Raw genomic sequence first — 18,795 nt, forward strand, 5'->3', positions numbered from 1 at the left:
CCCTCTATTTCTTTAATCCTTTGCAGATTTACCCTTTTACAACCCCTTTATCTCTAATGTCACCTACGTGTTTCCAATTATTATAATTAGTTATTTTAAAATCGTAGAGCTGTTATTTTGGTGGAAAGAAATACTTCACAATAATCTCTAGTGTTTTTATGCTTAACAAAGGATAAAAACACTTGATATTATTGTGATGATTAGTTCGATCCTGAAGTCAAACTTACAATTACAAACTAACCAAATATGCAATAGGTGTTTTTTCCACTAAATTATATCTTATTTACATGTTAATCTAAGAAGATATTATCTAGAAGAATATAAGATTGAATATTAAAATTTGAAGATTTTTTAGCAGTAGTAAATTCCCATGTTCTGATCTTTTCTTGTCATTCATTAAAACTAGCAAAGAATCCATTCCTTAGTACGAGCATCTTCAATCTGTTGATTATTTGGATTTAAAAAAAAAAAAACAAGCAGCTATATAGCCAAATAGAACTTTAAGTTTTTGCAAAATAGCCATAGTTTATCAACTATAAGCAAACTAGCCCAAGTAAGATTAATCTAGGATGGATTAAATTTAATCTCAACGAACTATAAAGACAGAATGTAAGCTTTATGAAGGCGGGATTAAAATTAATCGAGGCAGGATTAAAAGTCGTAGTACTCTCAATTGGTTATTTTGCTATACCTAATGAAACTATGGCTATTTTGCAAAAGTCATAGTTTGAATTGACTATTTCATATCATTTCTCCCAAGGCATAACTAAAGCAAAATCTATTCAGGTGACTTCAAAACCTCGACGGCACATAAAAACCGCCGGAGCTCATCTGCTTTCCGGGCCGTAGTGAGCCACTCGGTCAGCCCTTCAACGGTCATGTAATTGGGCCTGCAATTATCTTCAAGCATTCAGTCCATAAGGTTGAGCCCTCCGGGCAGGTCGTTCCGGGCCCTGAGCGCCCTGAACAGCGGCCCGTACGTGGCGGCGTTGGGGCTCTCTCTGGGCCCGCATCTCGTCCACCAGGCCCAGCGCCGAGTCCACGTCGTCCCTCCTGCACCGAGTGGTCACGAGGAAGTTGTAGATCACCGCGTTGGGCCTGAGCTTCGACGCCGAGACCATCTTGCGGAACAGCTTCATCGCCTCCTCGATGTCGTCGTTCACGCAGTAGCCGTTGAGGAGTGCCCCGTATGTGAACACCGTGGTTGAAACCCCGCTGCCCAACATCTTCTTGAGCGCTTCGTGGGCCGCTTCCATGTCCCCCGTCTTGCTCAGGTACGCGATCAGCGTGTTGTATGTCACGCTATCCGCCCTCACCCCGGCCCCTTCCATCTCCTCCAGCAACTCGTGGGCCCGCTCGATCTCCCCCGTCCTGCACGCCATCCTTGGAATTCAAAATCCAACTTTCGAACGGACCTGGCCTTGTTTGGTAGAGAGGAATGGTTTTTTTCCATTGATGTGACAGTTTTAGTTGTTCATTTATTTTCCAATTTTTCCCTTGTAAAAAGATCTATCCATTCTCTCTCATATTGCTTCCTATTAAACAAGATATCAACCCTTACCTACAAAAGCCGGCAAGCAAGATTTTGTAGGTGCTGGTGTCGACGGGAAAGCCCACGGCTTTCAGGCGAGCGGCGACCAAACGTGCGTGGTCCGTTCGGCCGGCCCGCGAGAGGCCCGCAATCAAGTTGTGGTAGACTGGCGCGTCCGTTGAAAGCCCGGCCCCGCATATTTGGTCGAAGAGGTCCTTGGCCTTATCTACGTTGTTGTTGGCTCCGACGCAGCAGTAGGCGGAGATGAGGAGCGCGTACGTGGCAGCGTTGCCTCTCACGTTGGCTTTCACGTTCTTCCGCATCTCCTCGAAGAAAGCGGCCGCGGCGTTGACTTTCCCGTTCCCCTCGACCACCGTGTTGAGCGTCACCACGTTCGGCGGCACTTTATCCTTCCTCATCCGCGCGAACACCTCTGTAAAACCCTTCGATCAACGCGTTGAACGTCACGGTGTTGGGCGTCACACGAGCTCGCGGCGATCGGATCACCTCTTCCATCAGCTCCATCCCTCGCTCGGGCCTCCCGACTTTGCACAGCCCTTCGATCAGCGCGTTGTAAGTCCGCGGGTCGTGTCGGACCGTTCCGATCCCGCGCATCTCCTCGAAGATCTCCATGGCCTCGTCGATCTTCCGGCACCTGCAGAGCCGGCCGATCAGGATCCCGAAATCGACCCCGGTGGGCTTCGGGCCTCTCTCCTTCATCTTCGAGATCAGCTGGTTCATCCGACTGAAATCTATGGTATTTCCAAGGCCCATCAAGAGGGCGTTGCACAAAGAAGTTGATATCCGTCCGCCGGATGTGATCGTGCGGTCGAATATCTCTCAGGCCAGATCGACCTTCCGTTCCCGGCAGAGATTTCTAATCAGCTGCGTGAGCAATATCAGATTGGGAAACAACCTTCGGTCTCCGAATCTTGACAACAGCCCGGCTGTCTCGCCGTCACTGAACCCGTTTTCTCTCTTCAGAAGCCATGGGAATACGACCCCACAGGTGGACTTGTCTGGAGGGGAATCTGAGTTTGGCTCGAGCATTTCGTCGAGGACCTTGAGAGCGTCTCGGAAATACCCCAGCCCAAGCAACTCGTCGACCATTTTGTTACAGAGCTGGGTGTTCTTGAAAGGCTTTTCGAGACCCTCGAACACGGCGAGCAATTCCTCTCTCATCCCGCCCCGCCCGGGGCAACCCAGCATAATCATTACTGCGTCTTCGGTGAGCGAAATGCCTCTCTCCTTCAACAAAGCGTAAAGCTCGAAGAGCCTCTTTTCCCGCCCGATCTCTCTCGAGCCGAGCTCGATGACCGCCTGGAATGCCGCAGAGAGAGACTCCGAGTTTTTTGAGTTGGCTTCGACGTGATCAAAGAACTTGAGTGCTTTCGAAGGTGACTCCAAACACCGAGCTATCTGGAAGAGGAGTTTCGGGGACAACGGTGGTTTTTCATGGTCCGAGAAGATGAGGTCTCGAAGCTGTTCGGAGTTCCATTGGTCCTCCGGTGGCCAGAGAAGCTGAACGGCTCGGGACACTAGAGTTTCATCGTCTCCGTTTCCCGGAGGAAGAGATTCGGCAGAGACACTGTATCTCTTTCGTAGAAAGAGGTTGAAGAACAAGAAAGGCTTCCTCGCAGACTGTGTTGCTAAAGAATGCGATTTGATTCTTCTCATTTCTCCTGCCAAAAATTAAAATCATCTTGAATTAAAAATTAAAAACCGTCTTAATATTCAATTATGATTAACATATACAAAACATGGTAAATATAATACTACATTATTTAAGAAGAAGACTAATACACAGTAACACATGTATAATGCTCCGCAGAGAATGTGTAAACGACAATACAACAATACAGATCACAGGACAGTTTACCACATTGTTTAATCAAGTTTCTCTTTCAAAAAAAAAAAAAAATCAAGTTTCATAATTTCGGGTTCTTTTTGAGGAATTTTCTCAAACATCTAGTGTGCATTCCATGGGAAGCAAAAGCTCTGTTATCATAGAGTACAGAGTTTGTACTCTTTCTCGTCATATATAAATTGTGAAAATAATTAATGATTCATTCAAGCCCCAAAAAAAATGTAAATATTTGTGACTAACAAGACTGTTGTTCATTCATATTTCATACACATGATTTGGAGAAAGCTTACAGCGCATGAGAAATAAAGTTAATCGCGGTGGAGCTTCAGTGAATCAGGTTTTACCGCGGACTCCGTATGTCTCGAAATAGCACCAATCAGGAATGTCCGTCGTGCCGACCATCAACGCCAAGTTGCAAACTGGATTCCTCGCAGCTGCCGCATAAAATCTATCCGGTGCCTGACACAATTCACAAAAACAAAATGAGACTTAATTATATGTTGAACTTAGAATATAAATTTATCGCCGGGATTTTGACGTTAATAATACCATCTCGTTGTCACTTACCATATTTAGCCCAAAACTCAAAATTTGACACATGTAATACCTACACCAATAGGTAAAGACTATTATACCCTCAAAACTCATTTAAACGAAATAAACCATCCCAACCCAATTTTCTCCATTTTCCCTCGCACACCTACACCTCTTCATCTTCTCGGTTTATCTCTCTCCCTCTCTCTCTCACGATTTTTCAAACCTCCAACCCCTCCCACATTTTCGCTCTCACGATTTCGCTATCTCTTCCTCTTCCCTCCCACGATTTCGCTCTCTAATCATCTTCCTCTGTGTCTCTCTTTCTCTCCCTGTCCTTCTCTTTCTCTTTCTCGCTCAAAAATCGCGACGACCCATCTCGGGGACCCACGACCCAGCTCTCGGCGACCCAGCTCTCGGCGGCGAAGGCGCAACCCACCTCTGCTCGACCCAGCTCTCGGCGACCCAGCATTCGGTGACCCAGCTGTCGGCGACCCACTCCTCGGCGACCCATCTCGGCGGCGAAGGCGCAACCCACCTCTGCATGACCCAGCTCTCGGCGACGAAGGCACCTCTGCTCGACCCAGCTCTCGGTCTCTATCACATTCTTGACGTTAATCGGTGAAGAAGAAGAAAAGATTGTGTTCATCTTCATATCAAGGTAAATCGGCCGATCTCTATTAAAGCCTCAAATTGATTGAAAACTCTATTTAACCTCAAATTATTTGATTTAGGGTGTTTGGCTCAAATTTTTTTGGGTGTTTTAGTGTATTTGGTGTTTGGGCGAGTGTTTGTTGTGTTTGGCCGAGAATGTGTTGTATTTGGGCGTTTGATTGTATTTGGGTTTGGGTGTTTGCGTGTATTTGTGTTTGGGTGTTTGAGTGTATTTGTGTTTGGCCGAGAATGTGTTGTCTTTGAGTGTTTGTGATTATTTGTGTTTGGGCGAGTGTGTCACGGAATGACCCGAGTCCGTGACACTTGTGTCACGAAGTGGATTCACTCCGTGACACATATTTCATTTATTTCGGTCTCTTAAAACCCTAGAAATACTGGTGAGTGTTTGTTAAAACCCTATTTCATTTACTCAAAAAGGTATGGGTATCTCTATTTCATTTATTTCGGCCGAGTGTTTGTTGATTTAGGGTTTTTGGCTCAAAATGTTTTTGGGTGTTTTAGTGTATTTGGTGTTTGGGCGAGTGTTTGTTGTGTTTGGCCGAGAATGTGTTGTATTTGGGTGTTTGATTGTATTTGGGTTTGGGTGTTTGAGTGTATTTGTGTTCGGGTGTTTGAGTGTATTTGTGTTTGGCCGAGAATGTGTTGTCTTTGAGTGTTTGTGTGTATTGTGTTTGGCCGAGAATGTGTGTGTTTGTGTGTGTTTCGTGCTCGTGTATATATTTGATTGAACAATGTTAGGGTTTGACGAGTGTGTGTGTGCGTATTTGGTCTTGAAGTTGTTGAAAATTGGTGACTTGATTTGTTTCAGGTTTTATATATTCAATGACGAAGTCTAAAATAACCAAGGTCGAGGAGGCCTCAAACGTTCGAAGAAGTTCTAGGACGGCTTCGAAAAGGAAAATAATTTCGCCGTCCAAGCGTTCCAACGATGACGACGCGTTCGTCGTCGCACCAACAAAGATAAAGAAGGTATAGAATAAAAATGACGTGACTTAATTAGATGTATGTGCACCTATTTGATTTTGTTTTGTGTTTGATATAGCCAAAAAACAAGGCTGAGTCATCGGGCGTTGCGACCGCCTTGGAGAGTCCTACAACTGCTACTCCCCGAAAGGTGAGTGTCAGAAACTCATTTTGATCCTGGTTCGTGACAGATGTGTCACGGACTCGATGACTTCGTGACAGATGTGTCACGAAGTCAGCGAGTCCGTGACACATCCGTCACGAAGTGGGTGAGTCCGTGACACATCTGTCACGAACTCAAGCATAATGGTTTCACTAATAATGTCATTGACTCATATGTGTAGGAGTGGAGACGGTTTATACCTGAGTCCAACGTTGAAGGATTTTCCTTTAACTTCCACGGGGGATTGGAAAATTTCCTCGCTCTCTTACTCGGCCGCAGCGCCGAGACGCAAGCTGGATTCGCCCAATCATGTTTTGGGCAGTTCGTGGGGCAACCCAAAATAGTCCGGTCGTCGGCGATTATAAGCCACTTGGTGTTGAGGACCGGGAGCTTCGAGGGCGAAACCACTGACGGGCTTCTGATTGAGATTGGAGGCCGAGTCCGGGAGTTCACGAAGAGAGACTTCCAGGAGATCACATTCCTCAAAGTCGTCGATGACTACGAGGAATTCAAGTTCGAGGGGGTTGTTTCTAATGACAGCCTGTTCAAAAAATTCTTCCCGGGGAAGTATTTGAGTCGGAACTTGGTCAACCAATTCTTGGAGGCGAGCGTAGATTGGCCGACAGAAGTTCAGGTAAATTACCTGAAAATTTACTTCGTCTTGAATGTCCTCCTGGCGGATGATGCGAAGAACAGGACACCGTGCGTAGAGCTCATTAAGGCGGTGGAGGACACGGACACATTCGGTCGCCATCCATGGGGCAACGTGGTGTGGAACTACCTTCTCGGCGAAGTCCGGAAGTTTGTGGAGAAGGGTGGCGAGCCAATGGAGCAAGGTAAAAAAAAAAGGAAGCTCCATCTCCCCGGATTCGTCGAGCCGCTTCAGGTTTGGGGGTACGAGTGTCTTCCTTTCCTGACGAACATGGGGGTTTGTGAGAAAGTCTCCACCACAGCTCGGCCAATAATGCGTCGGTGGAAGTCTATCGGACTTGTTCAGGATGCCGCCATGAGAGGAATCAACTTCAATGAGGTAATAAATTTGTAGGTTAATTCATACTTAATATTGATCACACTCATTTGTTAACTTGTCCCACGTATAGGTTGAATTTCACGGAATCGGCGACACTTCTTCAAGCGTTGCAACCCCTTCTACGACGGCAGCGGGGGTGGACAAACGCTCGGAGAAGAAACCCAAAAAAGACGCCCCACAACCACAAACACCACCACCACAACCACCACAACAACCGTCCCATTCACAAGCACAGACAGTTGAGGTAACACAATTTTGGGTTTCTATTTTAATTTAAATGAATCCACGCCGTGACAGATGTGTCACGGAGTGGATCCACGCCGTGACAGATGTGTCACGGAGTGGATCCACTCCGTGACAGATGTGTCACGGAGTGGATTCACTTCGTGACACATCTGTCACGGAGTGAATCCACTCCGTGACACATCTGTCACGGAGTGGATTCACTCCGTGATAGATGTGTCACGTACTGGATTTACTCGTCAGCCAACTTACTTTGTTATTTTGGTCATGGACAGTCCCGGCTCGACTCTCTCGAAAACTCAGTTGGAAATCTCGACGAGCGTTTCCGCTATATGCAAGACGACTACAGGAAGTTCAAAAAAGAAATTTTGGACGCGGTGAAGAGCTACAGAGTGGCTCTTGATGAACTGGATCAGTACTACGATTGGAGAAACGAGTTACAGTTAGAAAAGAAGCGCCGGGAGAAGAAAACGGCCAAATTGAAGAAGTGGGAAGAAGTGATGGCGAAGAAGAGAGCGGGAAAAGAAAAGAAAAAAAAAGAGGAAGAAGAATATGTTGAGAAGCTGAAGAAAATGCAGGAAGAAGAGAAGAAAATGCGGGAAGAAGAAGAGAAGAAGCAGAGAGAAGAAGAAGAGGATAAGAAGAAAGAAGAAGAGGAGAAGAAGAAGAAAGAGGAAGACGAGGAGAAGAAGAAGAAAGACGAAGAAGAGAAGAAGAAGAAAGACGACGAAGACGAGAAGAAGAAGAAAGACGACGAGGACAAGAAGAAAAATGACGATGACGGGGACAAGAAAAATAAGCAGGACAAAGACGACAAGAATAAGAAGGACGATGGCGCCAAGAAGAGCAAGAAACAGGAGGAGAAGAAGGATGGCGACCAAAAGAAGAAGAAAAACGAAGTCGAGAAAGGGAAAAAGAAACAAACCAGTCAACAAGAGGTACAAGATATGCAATAGACATATTATTTTTTTATTTAAGAGTGGATTCACTCCGTGACAGATGTGTCACGGAGTGTACTTAGTGCGTGACACAGTGTCACGGAGTCGCTGAATTTCGTTATTTTGATTACACTCATGTTGAACTAAATGATTTTGAATGGTCAGGAGGATGAAAGTGACGTCGAAAACACACAAGGTCAACAATCTTGGGGTGATGAAGATTCGCCTCTCAGTCTAGAAGCCCAAATGAATGCAGAGGCTATGGAAGAGTATGAGTTGTTAGGGACACAGGGGGTTCAAGAGGTACCTCCATTAATTTGATGGTTGAACTTAATTCTTGACTTGTTTAGAAGCATATAATTGTTATGGTTGAACTCAACAATAAACTTGAACTCAAATATAAACTTGAACTCAAATAAGCATATAATTGTTATGAAATATTATTTTATGGTTGAACTCAACAATAAACTTGAACTCTATTTCTCTTGTTGGATAGATATATGACTTGAAGACACCGAATCCCCATATCCTTATTGAAGACTCACCTATCAAGAAACATATGACCCGGCAACGACGCAGCCCCGATAGGTTTACTCCTTCCAAAAAGGCGTTGCCTTTTCTGAGGTTCACCAATGCTCCAGACGTGCTTCCTGATGAACTGCCGCTGTCAGAGGTAACCAAACAACCGGACCAGGATGACGTTGACGTCATGAAGTTGTGGTTCCAAGTCGGCTTGAAGAGGGGCCACAAGAACATATCTCAGGGCAAACCAAAATATAAGCCGGAGGAAGAAACCATAGCGCCTTCTATGGAACTTGGACAGATGGCTATCAACCAGAAGACCTTCTTCTACAACATGTGGCACGAGGACGGTTGGTTGTCTGATCAGGTATTAATGTGTGTCAGTAGTTTTTAAAATATGTCTTGTTTTGCAGCTCACTTCGTGACAGATGTGTCACGGAGTCAATTCACTTCGTGACAGATGTGTCACGGAGTCAATTCACTTCGTGACAGATGTGTCACGGAGTGAATTGACTCCGTGACACATGTGTCACGGAGTGAATTGACTCCGTGACACATCTGTCACGGAGTGTACTCAGTCCGTGACACATCTGTCACGGAGTGAATCCACTCCGTGACACTTGTGTCACGGACTGAGGTATTTAGTGCTTATGTTTATCTTTTGTCGTGCAGCATGTGGACGTCGCGATGTACTACCTCCGGAAGAAGAAAAAGGCGGGTTTGTTACGTCACTCCTTCACCATCATGTCCACGGTCTTCTTTAAGTATCTCCGAGATAGTTACACTCAGTTCAATGCTAGTCAAGATCCGGGTGTATTCTTAAAGAAGAAACTGAAAAAATGTGTCGTCGACCACATTACCGGAGAGTCTGGAGCGGAGCAACTGGTGGACCCATGGGATGGGGTCGATGATGTCTTCATCCCTGTAATAGATGGCGGACACTGGTATCTTCTTGTTGTCAACGTGCGTTCAAGGTGTATAACGGTGTACGACTCCATGAGTTCCACCGGTGGACACCAAACGCTCGTGGACACTGAAGTCAGAAACTTGGCCACCATTTTGCCATATGTTCTGCATGTCGCCGGCGTTCTACTCTCCAATGAAGAAATATTCAAGGTCGTCCACTACGATCAAATGCCACAACAAGACAATGGGTAAATATTTTAATTCTTAATTTTACATTCTTAATGACACATATCAATTAAAGCATGCGTTTTTTGTTCCTTCAGAAATGATTGTGGCATGTTTATGATCAAGACTGCCGAGTTTTTGGCGCACGACCTTCCATTGTCTGATTTGAAACAGGAGGACATGATCATGTATCGACAGAAAATGACCACCGAATTATACCGACACGGAGCGCTAAAACTACACACGCGTGGAAATGTCAATGTTGAGGCAACTTGAAATTATGTGTTTATGATTGTACGCATGTGTTTATAACTTTATATATGTATTCTTAGAACTTCAATTTCTTAGTTTAAAAGTGTATGTATGTGTTTATAACTTTATATATGTATTCTTAGAACTTCAATTTCTTAGTTTAAAAGTGTATGTATTGTTTATAACTTTATATATGTATTCTTAGAACTTCAATTTCTTAGTTTAAAAGTGTATGTATTGTTTATAACTTTATATATGTATTCTTAGAACTTCAATTTCTTAGTTTAAAAGTGTATGTATTGTTTATAACTTTATATATGTATTCTTAGAACTTCAATTTCTTAACAATAACATTGTTTCAATACCAATAAAGTTCAAAACATTCAAAATGTAATACATAGCAAAACACCAAGGAAGTTCTAGATATTCAATGATAAAACGTGTCGAATTACAAACCAAACCAATGTCCCATCCCCGGAGCCCTCATTTCCGGTGGAATTGGGTTGCGACACGTAGCTCTATTGTGACCTACACCTCCACAACGGGAACATTTACGAAGCGGGGCATCAGATTCTCCAAGAGAGGGAATCCTTCTCTTCTTAGGTCTACCCGCCGGACGACCTAAGAAGTTAGGCGGATTTACTTTGATCTGCTTGATTTCGTCGGGAAAAGTCCATGACGATTCACTTCCTTGAGGATGAATAACCCCTGCATACGCCAATTTCCAATACTCGGTCGTGTAGTACTCTGCACAATAGCTCTCAACTGGTAGGTTGCGTAAGCGACAAGCCGCAATGGCATGGACACATACAAATAGATCAGTTTGAAATTCTCGACACGAGCACGTCTTATCAATCAAGTTCACTGCCCATGGTGTTCCTTCTGTGTCTAAAACCTCGAATTCGTATACTGCAGAAGGCCGGACCTAAAACATAAGCAAAAAAAAGTTTAAACATAACCACTCAGTCCGTGACACATGTGTCACGAAATGACCCGAGTCCGTGACACTTGCGTCACGAAGTGGATTCACTCCGTGACACATGTGTCACGGACTGAAGTCACTCCGTGACACAAGTGTCACGGACTCGGGTCATTTCGTGACAGAATTTAAAAATTAAAAACACACTATAACCTGCATATTTGCCGAGACAGCAAGTTTTTTTAACATTTCGGTATGATATTCCATTGACAACACACTTTGAGTTGATGCCGCCTTTTCTCGTCGTTGGTAGAACCAAACTTGCATTCTCTCCCTCAACCAATCAAGGCACTTCACTATTGGAAATGATCTTGCTTTAACAGTTAACGCATTCAAAGACTCTGCGTTGTTTGAAGTTATGATCGTATACCTTGATGTCTTGAAAAAACAACGTGCCCACTTCTCATTTCCTACTTCGTTGACAAGGTACGGACGTATCAACGGGTCTTCCTTGTCCAACATGCGCATAAACTTTTGATATTCAAATATAGTATACGCTTTTGCTGCACCGTAGAACTTCCAATTGAATTCCTTGCCAAGTTTTTTGAATTTTGCCTTGACGTTATTCTTCACGTGGTATGCGCAAAAACCATGTTCTGCTCTTGGAAAAACTTTCTTCGCGGCGTTAATGATTCCGGTGTTTCGGTCGGATACGATGACCATGTTATCCCTCTCCCCCAATGCTTCCTTAAGTTTGTTGAAGAAATAAAACCAGGACTTGGAAGTTTCGGACTCACCAATACCATAGGCAAGCGGGAATATTTGCTCATTTGCATCCATCGCGGAAGCCGTAAACATGCTGCCCTTGTGATAGTTTGTCAAGAAGGTTGCATCAACAATTACAACAGGCCGACAATACTTCCATCCCTCTCTGAACGGAGCCAAAGAAACGAAAAAGTACATGAAATATTTATGACGGTCAGTTTTTAGGTCGATGAGAGAACCTGGATTCTTTTGCTCTAACATGTACTTGTATTTTGCAAGAGAGGCATATGACTCATCATCAGTCCCATACAAGGATTGTATTGCACATTCTTTTGCCCTCCATGCTTTTCTGTATGAAATATTGACTCCAACCTCTGTTCGCATGTAACTCTGAATCTCCTTTGGGGTACAACTATGTACAGTTGGATCAATAAATTTGTGTTTCACCCTCTCTCCAACGAACTCTGCAGTAGCTTGCGGTTGCCCTTTTTGTCTTTCCTCCACAGAACAAGTGTGCTTTGGATCATATCTTGAACCATAAACACATACACACGATCAAAAACAATTTAAAATTAAAAGGGCATACATTTCCTGACATATCTGTCACGAAGTACATCCACTCGTGTCAGGAGTGGATTCACGTCGTGATAGATCTGTCACGGACTGATTCATCTACGAAGAGAAATGAAATTTCAAATAAAATCAGTTTTTAGGTCGTGAAATTTTACCTTCTAATTTCAAAACAATCCGTGTTCTTTAGCTTCACTGCCCGGACCGCCCAATCACAATTTTTACCCGCACAAATGACATGAAGTTTGAGCGGAGATGAGTTCTTCGTTTTGAACCGATAATGATTATTGATTGCATCCATCCGCAAATGCTTCAACAACGCCGCTTTGTTTGCATATAATCCTTTTTTTTTTACTCTTACCGGAGATAAAATATCCAACACCTCAATATCGTTACTCTCGATACATGTATTTGATTCGGGAGCCGTAACCGAACACCCCCCATTCTCTTGGCTCGATACATTCTCTTTTCTTTGTGATCGAGTTGGCGGCTGTGGTGGAAGAGGAGGCTCTTCCTGGTGTTGAGTCTGTGGTGGAGCCTCTATTGACAAAATAACTGGTGGTGGAGACCTTCTGGGTTGGGGTGTTGCCTGGCTAACAGTATTCATGTCATCCAACCCAACAGTATCATTGTCGAAAGCCTCCGGACTTGGTACGTCCCATTCACGTGCCTCGGATATAGGACTCGGCATGTTTGGAATGATCCTGCTTCGATTGTAACCAAATCCACTCTCGCTTGTGTTTGCTGTTGGAGTGGATCCAACCCGTGGAGAAGACGCGCCATCCGCTTTTTTATCTTGAAATGCCTCCGGACTAATCTCAAGTACAAGATTCAACTTCGTCCGGTTCGGTTCGTTCTTCCTCAAGTACAAATAACATCGCAAACTTTCGTCGTCGTCTATGGTTGGCGGTACGAGCCCGTCAGCTTCATGCTTGACGTTGATTGAATGCGTTGCAGGGGTCACGTTCAACCGAGCATACAATGTTTGCATCAAACTTTGGTAATTCAATTTGGTAGGAAGTAAAAGCGTAAGAGTACCACCCTCTTGATATACGCCCGGTTTTACCCATTTCCCGCTATGCTTAGCATATAAACATATTTCCGCCATACCTGTATACGTTCACTCAGTATTAGAAATGAGTATTAAAAGACGGTTATTAACATGGAAAAACATCCAGTTCGTGACACTAGTGTCACGGAGTGAATCCAGTTCGTGACACTAGTGTCACGGAGTGAATCCAGTTCGTGACACTAGTGTCACGGAGTGAATCCAGTTCGTGACACTAGTGTCACGAAGTGAATCCAGTTCGTGACACCTGGAAAATTTCAACACTGAAATTCCAAACACCATTTTTGGCGAAGTAAAAACTCAAAAAAGCTTTGGAACACGTTCAAACTGAACGAAATCACTAAAATAGCTCTTAGTTGTTAGAAGAACAAGCTACTTACCCAGATTTGACGCCAAGATTTGACGGTCACCGGAGAAGACACTCGACCCAGATCTGACGACGGTGACCGGAGAAGACTTGGACCCACGCTGAAGAGGGTGAGCGATTGAAGAGTGAGCGTGAATGAGAGAGATGCTTGGAGGGAAATGAAGATCTGAGTCAGCGTGAATGAGAGAGCTGCTTTGGAGCGTGAATGAGGGTTTTTTTTTTCAGAGACCGTGAAAGAGAGAGTGAAGATGAGAGAGTGAGCGCAAGAAGGAAGATCTGTGGGGAGGGTAATTGAGGAAATTTTTATTTCTCTTTCCTAGTCAAAGTAACATATGTGTCAAAATATTGGTTTTGGGCTAAATATGGTAAGTGACAACAAGATGGTATTATTGCTGTCAAAACCCCTTTATCGCCTTGTTAGGATGAAAAATAGAAAAATGGTTTAATTATAGAAACTGCTACATTTAAGAAAAGAAAGTAGATATTATTATTTATGGTCCATTAGATATATAGCCATATTTACGCTTTTAGATTTCTATTTAACCAAACTTAAGTAAATATTTGGTAAATAACCATAATGATTTCTATTTATACGTATATTTTCATTTTGAATTTGAAAATTTGTGATTATTTATATGCTGCCACGTAATCATTGTGACTATTTTCTAAATATTTATTAAAGATTGGCTAAATAGCAATCTAAAAGTGTAAATATGGCTAATTTGCTAATTATTTATCTTTATGAACTTGATGATACACTAAATCGGTCTTCGATTCGAGAAATAGACCAATCCACAAAGCCGTTGCTAAAATCCGAATGTAGAATTTAGATATAGAATTCAAGCTCTGGCCTTGACACGAGATTATTTCGGTCGAGTAGCTTATTCGCTAGAATTAAGGTAAGAAATACTCTTTTTCCCCGTTGGACCAACGGGGTGAAACTGGATCGGTTCGGTTCGGTTTTTGACAGTTCTAGTATCCGAATCCGAATTTTCGGTTTTTAAAAACTCGGTCCAGTATCCGGTCCAATTTAGTCTAAAACCGAAATTCGGTTATCCGAATATTCGGTTATCCGGTTTCTTAAATCCAGTATCCAGTCCAGTATCCAATTTTTAAAATTCGGTTATCCAGTTTGTAAAATTTCAGATCCAGTTTAATATCCAGTTTTATTAAATGGATATCCAGTTTCTAAAATCCAAATCCAGTTTGTAAAAATTCAAAAACCGAGTACAAACGACTCTTATAAAGCTCCAAAATGACAATACATAATCTAAAAATATCGAATTGTTGATGTATAACGTTTCAAGTTCGCAGTTCGCTCCTTTTTTCTTCTTGTTTTATTATATCCAGATCCACTGGTTGAAAAATATCATAAATTGAACTTTTAACCCAAATTCGAATAAAAATACCACTTCATTCCATATTTTCCTATTTAAATCATTAAATTACATCCGAATCCATAAAAATTCATCCGAATTCATCTTAAATCTTTGAATTTCATCCGAATTCATCGGAATTCATCGAAAAAAAACTTAAAATAATCTTAAATCTTCGAATTTCATCGTAAATCACTATGAATTTCATCGGATTTCAAAATCGTAACTTTTTTCAAAACCGATCCAAATTATCTAATTATCACTCTACATTATTAAAACTGTCCTACAACAATTCAAACACGAAATAAATAAATAAATAAATCTTACTTTTTTGTCACTCTTTTGAGCGTCAGAATCCTAAATTTGAAAGAAAGAAAAAATCATTTTGAGTGGTAATGAGGGGAGAGTGAAAAAGAGAAAAATGGGCTGAAAAAACGTTTTTGTCCGATTTTTGGTCGAAAATCATGTTTTAGATATTTTGCAACTATGAGGTCTAGTTTTGATATTTTTCCACTTTTGAGCCTTAGAAAATGAAATTTATCTTTCTAGCGGTCTTCATTTTTTTTGTGACCGAACAAATTACAAAGTGCACTATTTCAATTTTTTCTCTCTTAAAAAATAAAAGAAAATAAAATACTGATTATGAACTTTTCTTTTGGGACTTGGAATTAACTCTTGACCTATGGAGAAGACATGATTAGTGTGTTCAAAAGTTCAATATTCCTACCAGCACCAATATAAGATGAGAAATTTCATTTTGTAGACTCAAAAGTTATGAAAATATCTCAATTAGACTCACTGGTTCAGAAATATCTAAAATTAGACTTTTGTACCAATTTCGGACAAAAATACCCTTTCAAGGTAGTATAACCATTTTTCATCTCTCATTCTCTCTCATTTCCTCTCGTTCTCTCTCATTTCCTCTTGTTTTCATCATTTTCGAGTATCCAATTCGTTCAATCCCGTCGAAATGGGTTAGTATGCTCATTCATTCATCTTTTATAGTTATGTTGATATAGTTTGTGTAGAAATAAAAAAGTTGGTTGATTTAGGTCAAAGAACCCGGAATTTAACGTTATTTCCGATGAAATCCGATAGTTTAGGATGAAATTTAAGTACTATTTTCGATGAAATGCAAGCTGAAATTCCGACAGGATCCGACCGGATCTGGCAAGATCTGGCAAGATCTGGCAAGATCCAGAATCCGATAGGATCTGGCAAGATCTGGCAGGATCCGACCGGATCCGACCAGATCCGACAGGCTGCCAGAAATCCGACCAGATCTGGCGGGATCCGACCGGATCCGACAGGTTGCCAGAAAAATGAAAAAATCCGGTATTTTTTTATTTAATGTATTCATGTTCAACCAAAAATTTCCAGAAAATTTGACAACCCTAAAACTTAGTTTTACCTCTAAATCACATATAAATCAACTTAAATAACTACTTATCTTGTATTATATCATCCTACACAAACCTTGAAAAAAAACATAAAAAACTAACCTTTTTTGACATTTATGTTGGTGGTTGAGTTCTTGAGTTCTTTTGAGAGGTTGAAGATGATGGTGGTGGTCAGGTCTCGTCGGATTTTGAGAGGAGATCGTCGGATTTTGAGAGGAGAGGGGGGTGGTTTTTTTTTTTTTTTTTGAGAGTGAGAATAAGAAAGAGAGAGGTTTTAATGGGTTGGGGGTATTTTTGTCCGAAATTGGTACAAAAGTCTAATTTTAGATATTTCTGAACTAGTGAGTCTAATTGAGATATTTTTATAACTTTTGGGTCTACAAAATGAAATTTCTCTATAAGATACTCTTCCGAATTGTCTCAAAATGATGCCATGCAGTTGCAACACTAATAGTATCCAAGATTCCTTCATGATTGGGAATATTCTACTATCGATGCTGTCCCATATAAATGCAGAATATGAACAAAAGAATTCATTAGGTCACTTCTCATTACAAACTAGACGATGCATGAAGAAATAAATAAATAAAATCGATTCCCAATCCCAACCTATCATTCAATAATAGTCTCTGCTTGATGAGATCATGAGCCACATCAAATGGTGGCTAAGCGTTGCTTCAAGGTTTTAGACAATGACTTTTAGGTAAAAAAGAATATAACCTTCCATTTTTATTCCTCAAATGTGAATTCCAGCTCTATATATATATGTATATATATATATATATATATATATATATATATATACGACGGTCTTCTTTTATACGTATCCTCTAATGTGATCAGTTTATGTGGAAGTTTTAAATTTAAGATATTTGGCATCTTCGATACAGTGTTTATCATTGCATTGTGAAGCAAATTCGAAGTTATTCAACCCGATAATGTCAAATTCGTATATATATTGACACTAAGGGTGCTGTTTTAAAAAGCTTAAGACAAGAGATTTTCAATCATTTTATCCCAATAAGTCTATGAAATTCGAGCTCAATGATGCTCTCTTACCATCTGCAATCCACAACACTGAATTTTTAATACAATAATTTCAGTCAAACTAATAACACCAAATATCACACAAAAAAAGAATATTTTATTTTTATATTTTTCAATATTATTTTGTATCAATTGCATATTGACCTCTCTATTAGTTTGTTATATCATTAATAATCTTATTAAATATTATATTATTTTTTATATCAACAATATCAAATTATTTTTTTATTAACATTCAATATTATGTTAATACTACAAAGTTAATATTAAAAAAAAGGACAGTGTAGCAAAATAGTCAAAATGAAACTATGAAATTTGTTTTTAGCCTACGTTTCACAACTTTTAGGGAAATAACCAAATGTTTTTACCCTTATTTATTAACAAATTCGTCATTTTCTCTCTCCTATTTTTTTCCTACACTTTTTTTTACATAAAAACTTCGAAAAACCATATCTATCTCATATGAACTCGAAATTGAGTGATTCCAAATCCTCCGGATTCGTGACATCGAGATCTTAAAAAATAGATCCATTGTGATGAAAAATCATGTTTAATACCATAGATGTAAAAAAATCACGTTACTACCTTAAATATGAAAATAACTGAAATTTTTTGAAATTATAAAAAAAATAAATGGAAACATAAATATGATGCATTAAACATAATTTTCATCATACACAATGGGTCTATTTCTTAAGATCTCGACGCCACGAATTTGTAGGACTTGAAATCACTCAATTTCGAGTCCGTATGAGAAAGATACGAATTTTTGAAGTTTTGATGCAAAAAATATTATTTGAAAAAAAATAGGAGAGAGAAATTGACGAATTTGTTAATAAATATGGGTAAATCAGACCTTAATTATTGCCACATAAGCCATATGGCTATATCCCTAAAAATTGTCAAACGTAGGCTAGATCCAAAATCACATGTTTAAAGTGACATAGTTAGTTACAAATCTCTTAAAAAAATCACCCTAAAAACAAACATGTTTTTGGATAACATTCATAGAATAAAAATTACATAAACATTGCATTACATAGGTAAAATTAACTACTTAAAACTAAATTAGAGAAAAAACACACACACATAAAAAAAAAAACACAAAAAACGTTGATACTCGCTACTCGGTACCATTAGTATACGAAGGGCTGTGTGAGCATCTTTCGATCAAGAAATTGTTGAAATCTTACACCATCATTTCACTCCATTTCAATACTTCAATAACATTAGGACATCCAATTCTAATATGCCAGACTACTAAAGGATAGTTTTGTTCAAGTAATTTGTGTTTGCTTTTGTATTTTATTTTTTATATTATGTCATGTGTCATAAGTTTAATTTTATTGCGATTGTATTTGTATTATTATTAGTATAATTGGTATGTTGTAAATGATAACTTTTTAATTACTCGACTTATAAATTCAAGTTTA

General features: G+C 40.6%; 5 protein-coding genes across 6 annotated transcripts; 2 read left to right on the plus strand and 3 right to left on the minus strand.

The window, feature by feature from the left end:
* Positions 1 to 537: 537 nt before the first annotated feature.
* On the minus strand, positions 538 to 1,950 carry LOC149379423 (uncharacterized). The gene is made up of 2 exons (XM_089602460.1): positions 1,562 to 1,950; positions 538 to 1,371 (listed from the first exon to the last, which is right to left on the minus strand). Exons 1-2 carry the CDS (start codon positions 1,948 to 1,950, stop codon positions 903 to 905), a joined length of 858 nt encoding a protein of 285 aa, XP_089458586.1. The 3' UTR covers positions 538 to 902.
* Positions 1,951 to 2,369: 419 nt separating this feature from the next.
* Positions 2,370 to 3,881, minus strand: LOC149379424 (pentatricopeptide repeat-containing protein At5g28460-like). 2 transcript variants are annotated; one of them, XM_089602458.1, is made up of 2 exons: positions 3,743 to 3,881; positions 2,370 to 3,213 (listed from the first exon to the last, which is right to left on the minus strand). In XM_089602458.1, the coding sequence occupies exons 1-2, from the start codon at positions 3,798 to 3,800 to the stop codon at positions 2,372 to 2,374; spliced, it is 900 nt and encodes a 299-aa protein (XP_089458584.1). In that variant the 5' UTR covers positions 3,801 to 3,881; the 3' UTR covers positions 2,370 to 2,371. The 2 variants fall into 2 exon arrangements, with proteins under 2 accessions (XP_089458584.1, XP_089458585.1); XM_089602459.1 differs by having other exon boundaries at positions 3,689 to 3,871.
* Positions 3,882 to 4,248: 367 nt separating this feature from the next.
* Positions 4,249 to 8,598, plus strand: LOC149379425 (uncharacterized). Its single transcript, XM_089604009.1, has 9 exons — positions 4,249 to 4,593; positions 5,416 to 5,576; positions 5,650 to 5,721; positions 5,915 to 6,763; positions 6,834 to 7,007; positions 7,282 to 7,944; positions 8,110 to 8,247; positions 8,441 to 8,532; positions 8,586 to 8,598. Exons 2-9 carry the CDS (start codon positions 5,430 to 5,432, stop codon positions 8,596 to 8,598), a joined length of 2,148 nt encoding a protein of 715 aa, XP_089460135.1. The 5' UTR covers positions 4,249 to 4,593; positions 5,416 to 5,429.
* A 30-nt stretch (positions 8,599 to 8,628) lies between these two features.
* Positions 8,629 to 9,895, plus strand: LOC149379426 (uncharacterized). The gene is made up of 3 exons (XM_089603809.1): positions 8,629 to 8,833; positions 9,139 to 9,620; positions 9,696 to 9,895. Exons 1-3 carry the CDS (start codon positions 8,654 to 8,656, stop codon positions 9,871 to 9,873), a joined length of 840 nt encoding a protein of 279 aa, XP_089459935.1. The 5' UTR covers positions 8,629 to 8,653; the 3' UTR covers positions 9,874 to 9,895.
* Positions 9,896 to 10,297: 402 nt separating this feature from the next.
* On the minus strand, positions 10,298 to 12,465 carry LOC149379427 (uncharacterized). Its single transcript, XM_089603719.1, has 3 exons — positions 12,262 to 12,465; positions 10,982 to 12,062; positions 10,298 to 10,774 (listed from the first exon to the last, which is right to left on the minus strand). Exons 1-3 carry the CDS (start codon positions 12,402 to 12,404, stop codon positions 10,298 to 10,300), a joined length of 1,701 nt encoding a protein of 566 aa, XP_089459845.1. The 5' UTR covers positions 12,405 to 12,465.
* Positions 12,466 to 18,795: the final 6,330 nt, after the last annotated feature.

The sequence above is a fragment of the Urtica dioica genome, chromosome 12 (genome assembly GCF_054948205.1).
Source record: "Urtica dioica subsp. dioica isolate 48M chromosome 12, U.dioica_male_clone48M_v1_H2, whole genome shotgun sequence".
NCBI classification, from domain to species: Eukaryota; Viridiplantae; Streptophyta; class Magnoliopsida; order Rosales; family Urticaceae; genus Urtica; species Urtica dioica.

Bases quoted from the DNA above. Each gene is read 5' to 3' on its own strand.
- LOC149379427 (XM_089603719.1), bottom strand. From the start codon at position 12,404: ATGGATGCAATCAATAATCATTATCGGTTCAAAACGAAGAACTCATCT. The intron at 12,063-12,261 runs GTAAAATTTCAC...TTATGGTTCAAG, and splicing joins GATTGTTTTGAAATTAGAAG to ATATGATCCAAAGCACACTT. The intron at 10,775-10,981 runs GTTATAGTGTGT...CTTATGTTTTAG, and splicing joins CTGTCTCGGCAAATATGCAG to GTCCGGCCTTCTGCAGTATA.
- LOC149379425 (XM_089604009.1), top strand. From the start codon at position 5,430: ATGACGAAGTCTAAAATAACCAAGGTCGAGGAGGCCTCAAACGTTCGA. The intron at 5,577-5,649 runs GTATAGAATAAA...TGTTTGATATAG, and splicing joins CACCAACAAAGATAAAGAAG to CCAAAAAACAAGGCTGAGTC. The intron at 6,764-6,833 runs GTAATAAATTTG...TCCCACGTATAG, and splicing joins GAGGAATCAACTTCAATGAG to GTTGAATTTCACGGAATCGG.
- LOC149379423 (XM_089602460.1), bottom strand. From the start codon at position 1,950: ATGAGGAAGGATAAAGTGCCGCCGAACGTGGTGACGCTCAACACGGTG. The intron at 1,372-1,561 runs GTAAGGGTTGAT...GATGGCGTGCAG, and splicing joins TTGCTTGCCGGCTTTTGTAG to GACGGGGGAGATCGAGCGGG.
- LOC149379424 (XM_089602458.1), bottom strand. From the start codon at position 3,800: ATGGTCGGCACGACGGACATTCCTGATTGGTGCTATTTCGAGACATAC. The intron at 3,214-3,742 runs GTAAAACCTGAT...AATTTTTGGCAG, and splicing joins CGAGACATACGGAGTCCGCG to GAGAAATGAGAAGAATCAAA.
- LOC149379426 (XM_089603809.1), top strand. From the start codon at position 8,654: ATGAAGTTGTGGTTCCAAGTCGGCTTGAAGAGGGGCCACAAGAACATA. The intron at 8,834-9,138 runs GTATTAATGTGT...TTTGTCGTGCAG, and splicing joins ACGGTTGGTTGTCTGATCAG to CATGTGGACGTCGCGATGTA. The intron at 9,621-9,695 runs GTAAATATTTTA...TTGTTCCTTCAG, and splicing joins ATGCCACAACAAGACAATGG to AAATGATTGTGGCATGTTTA.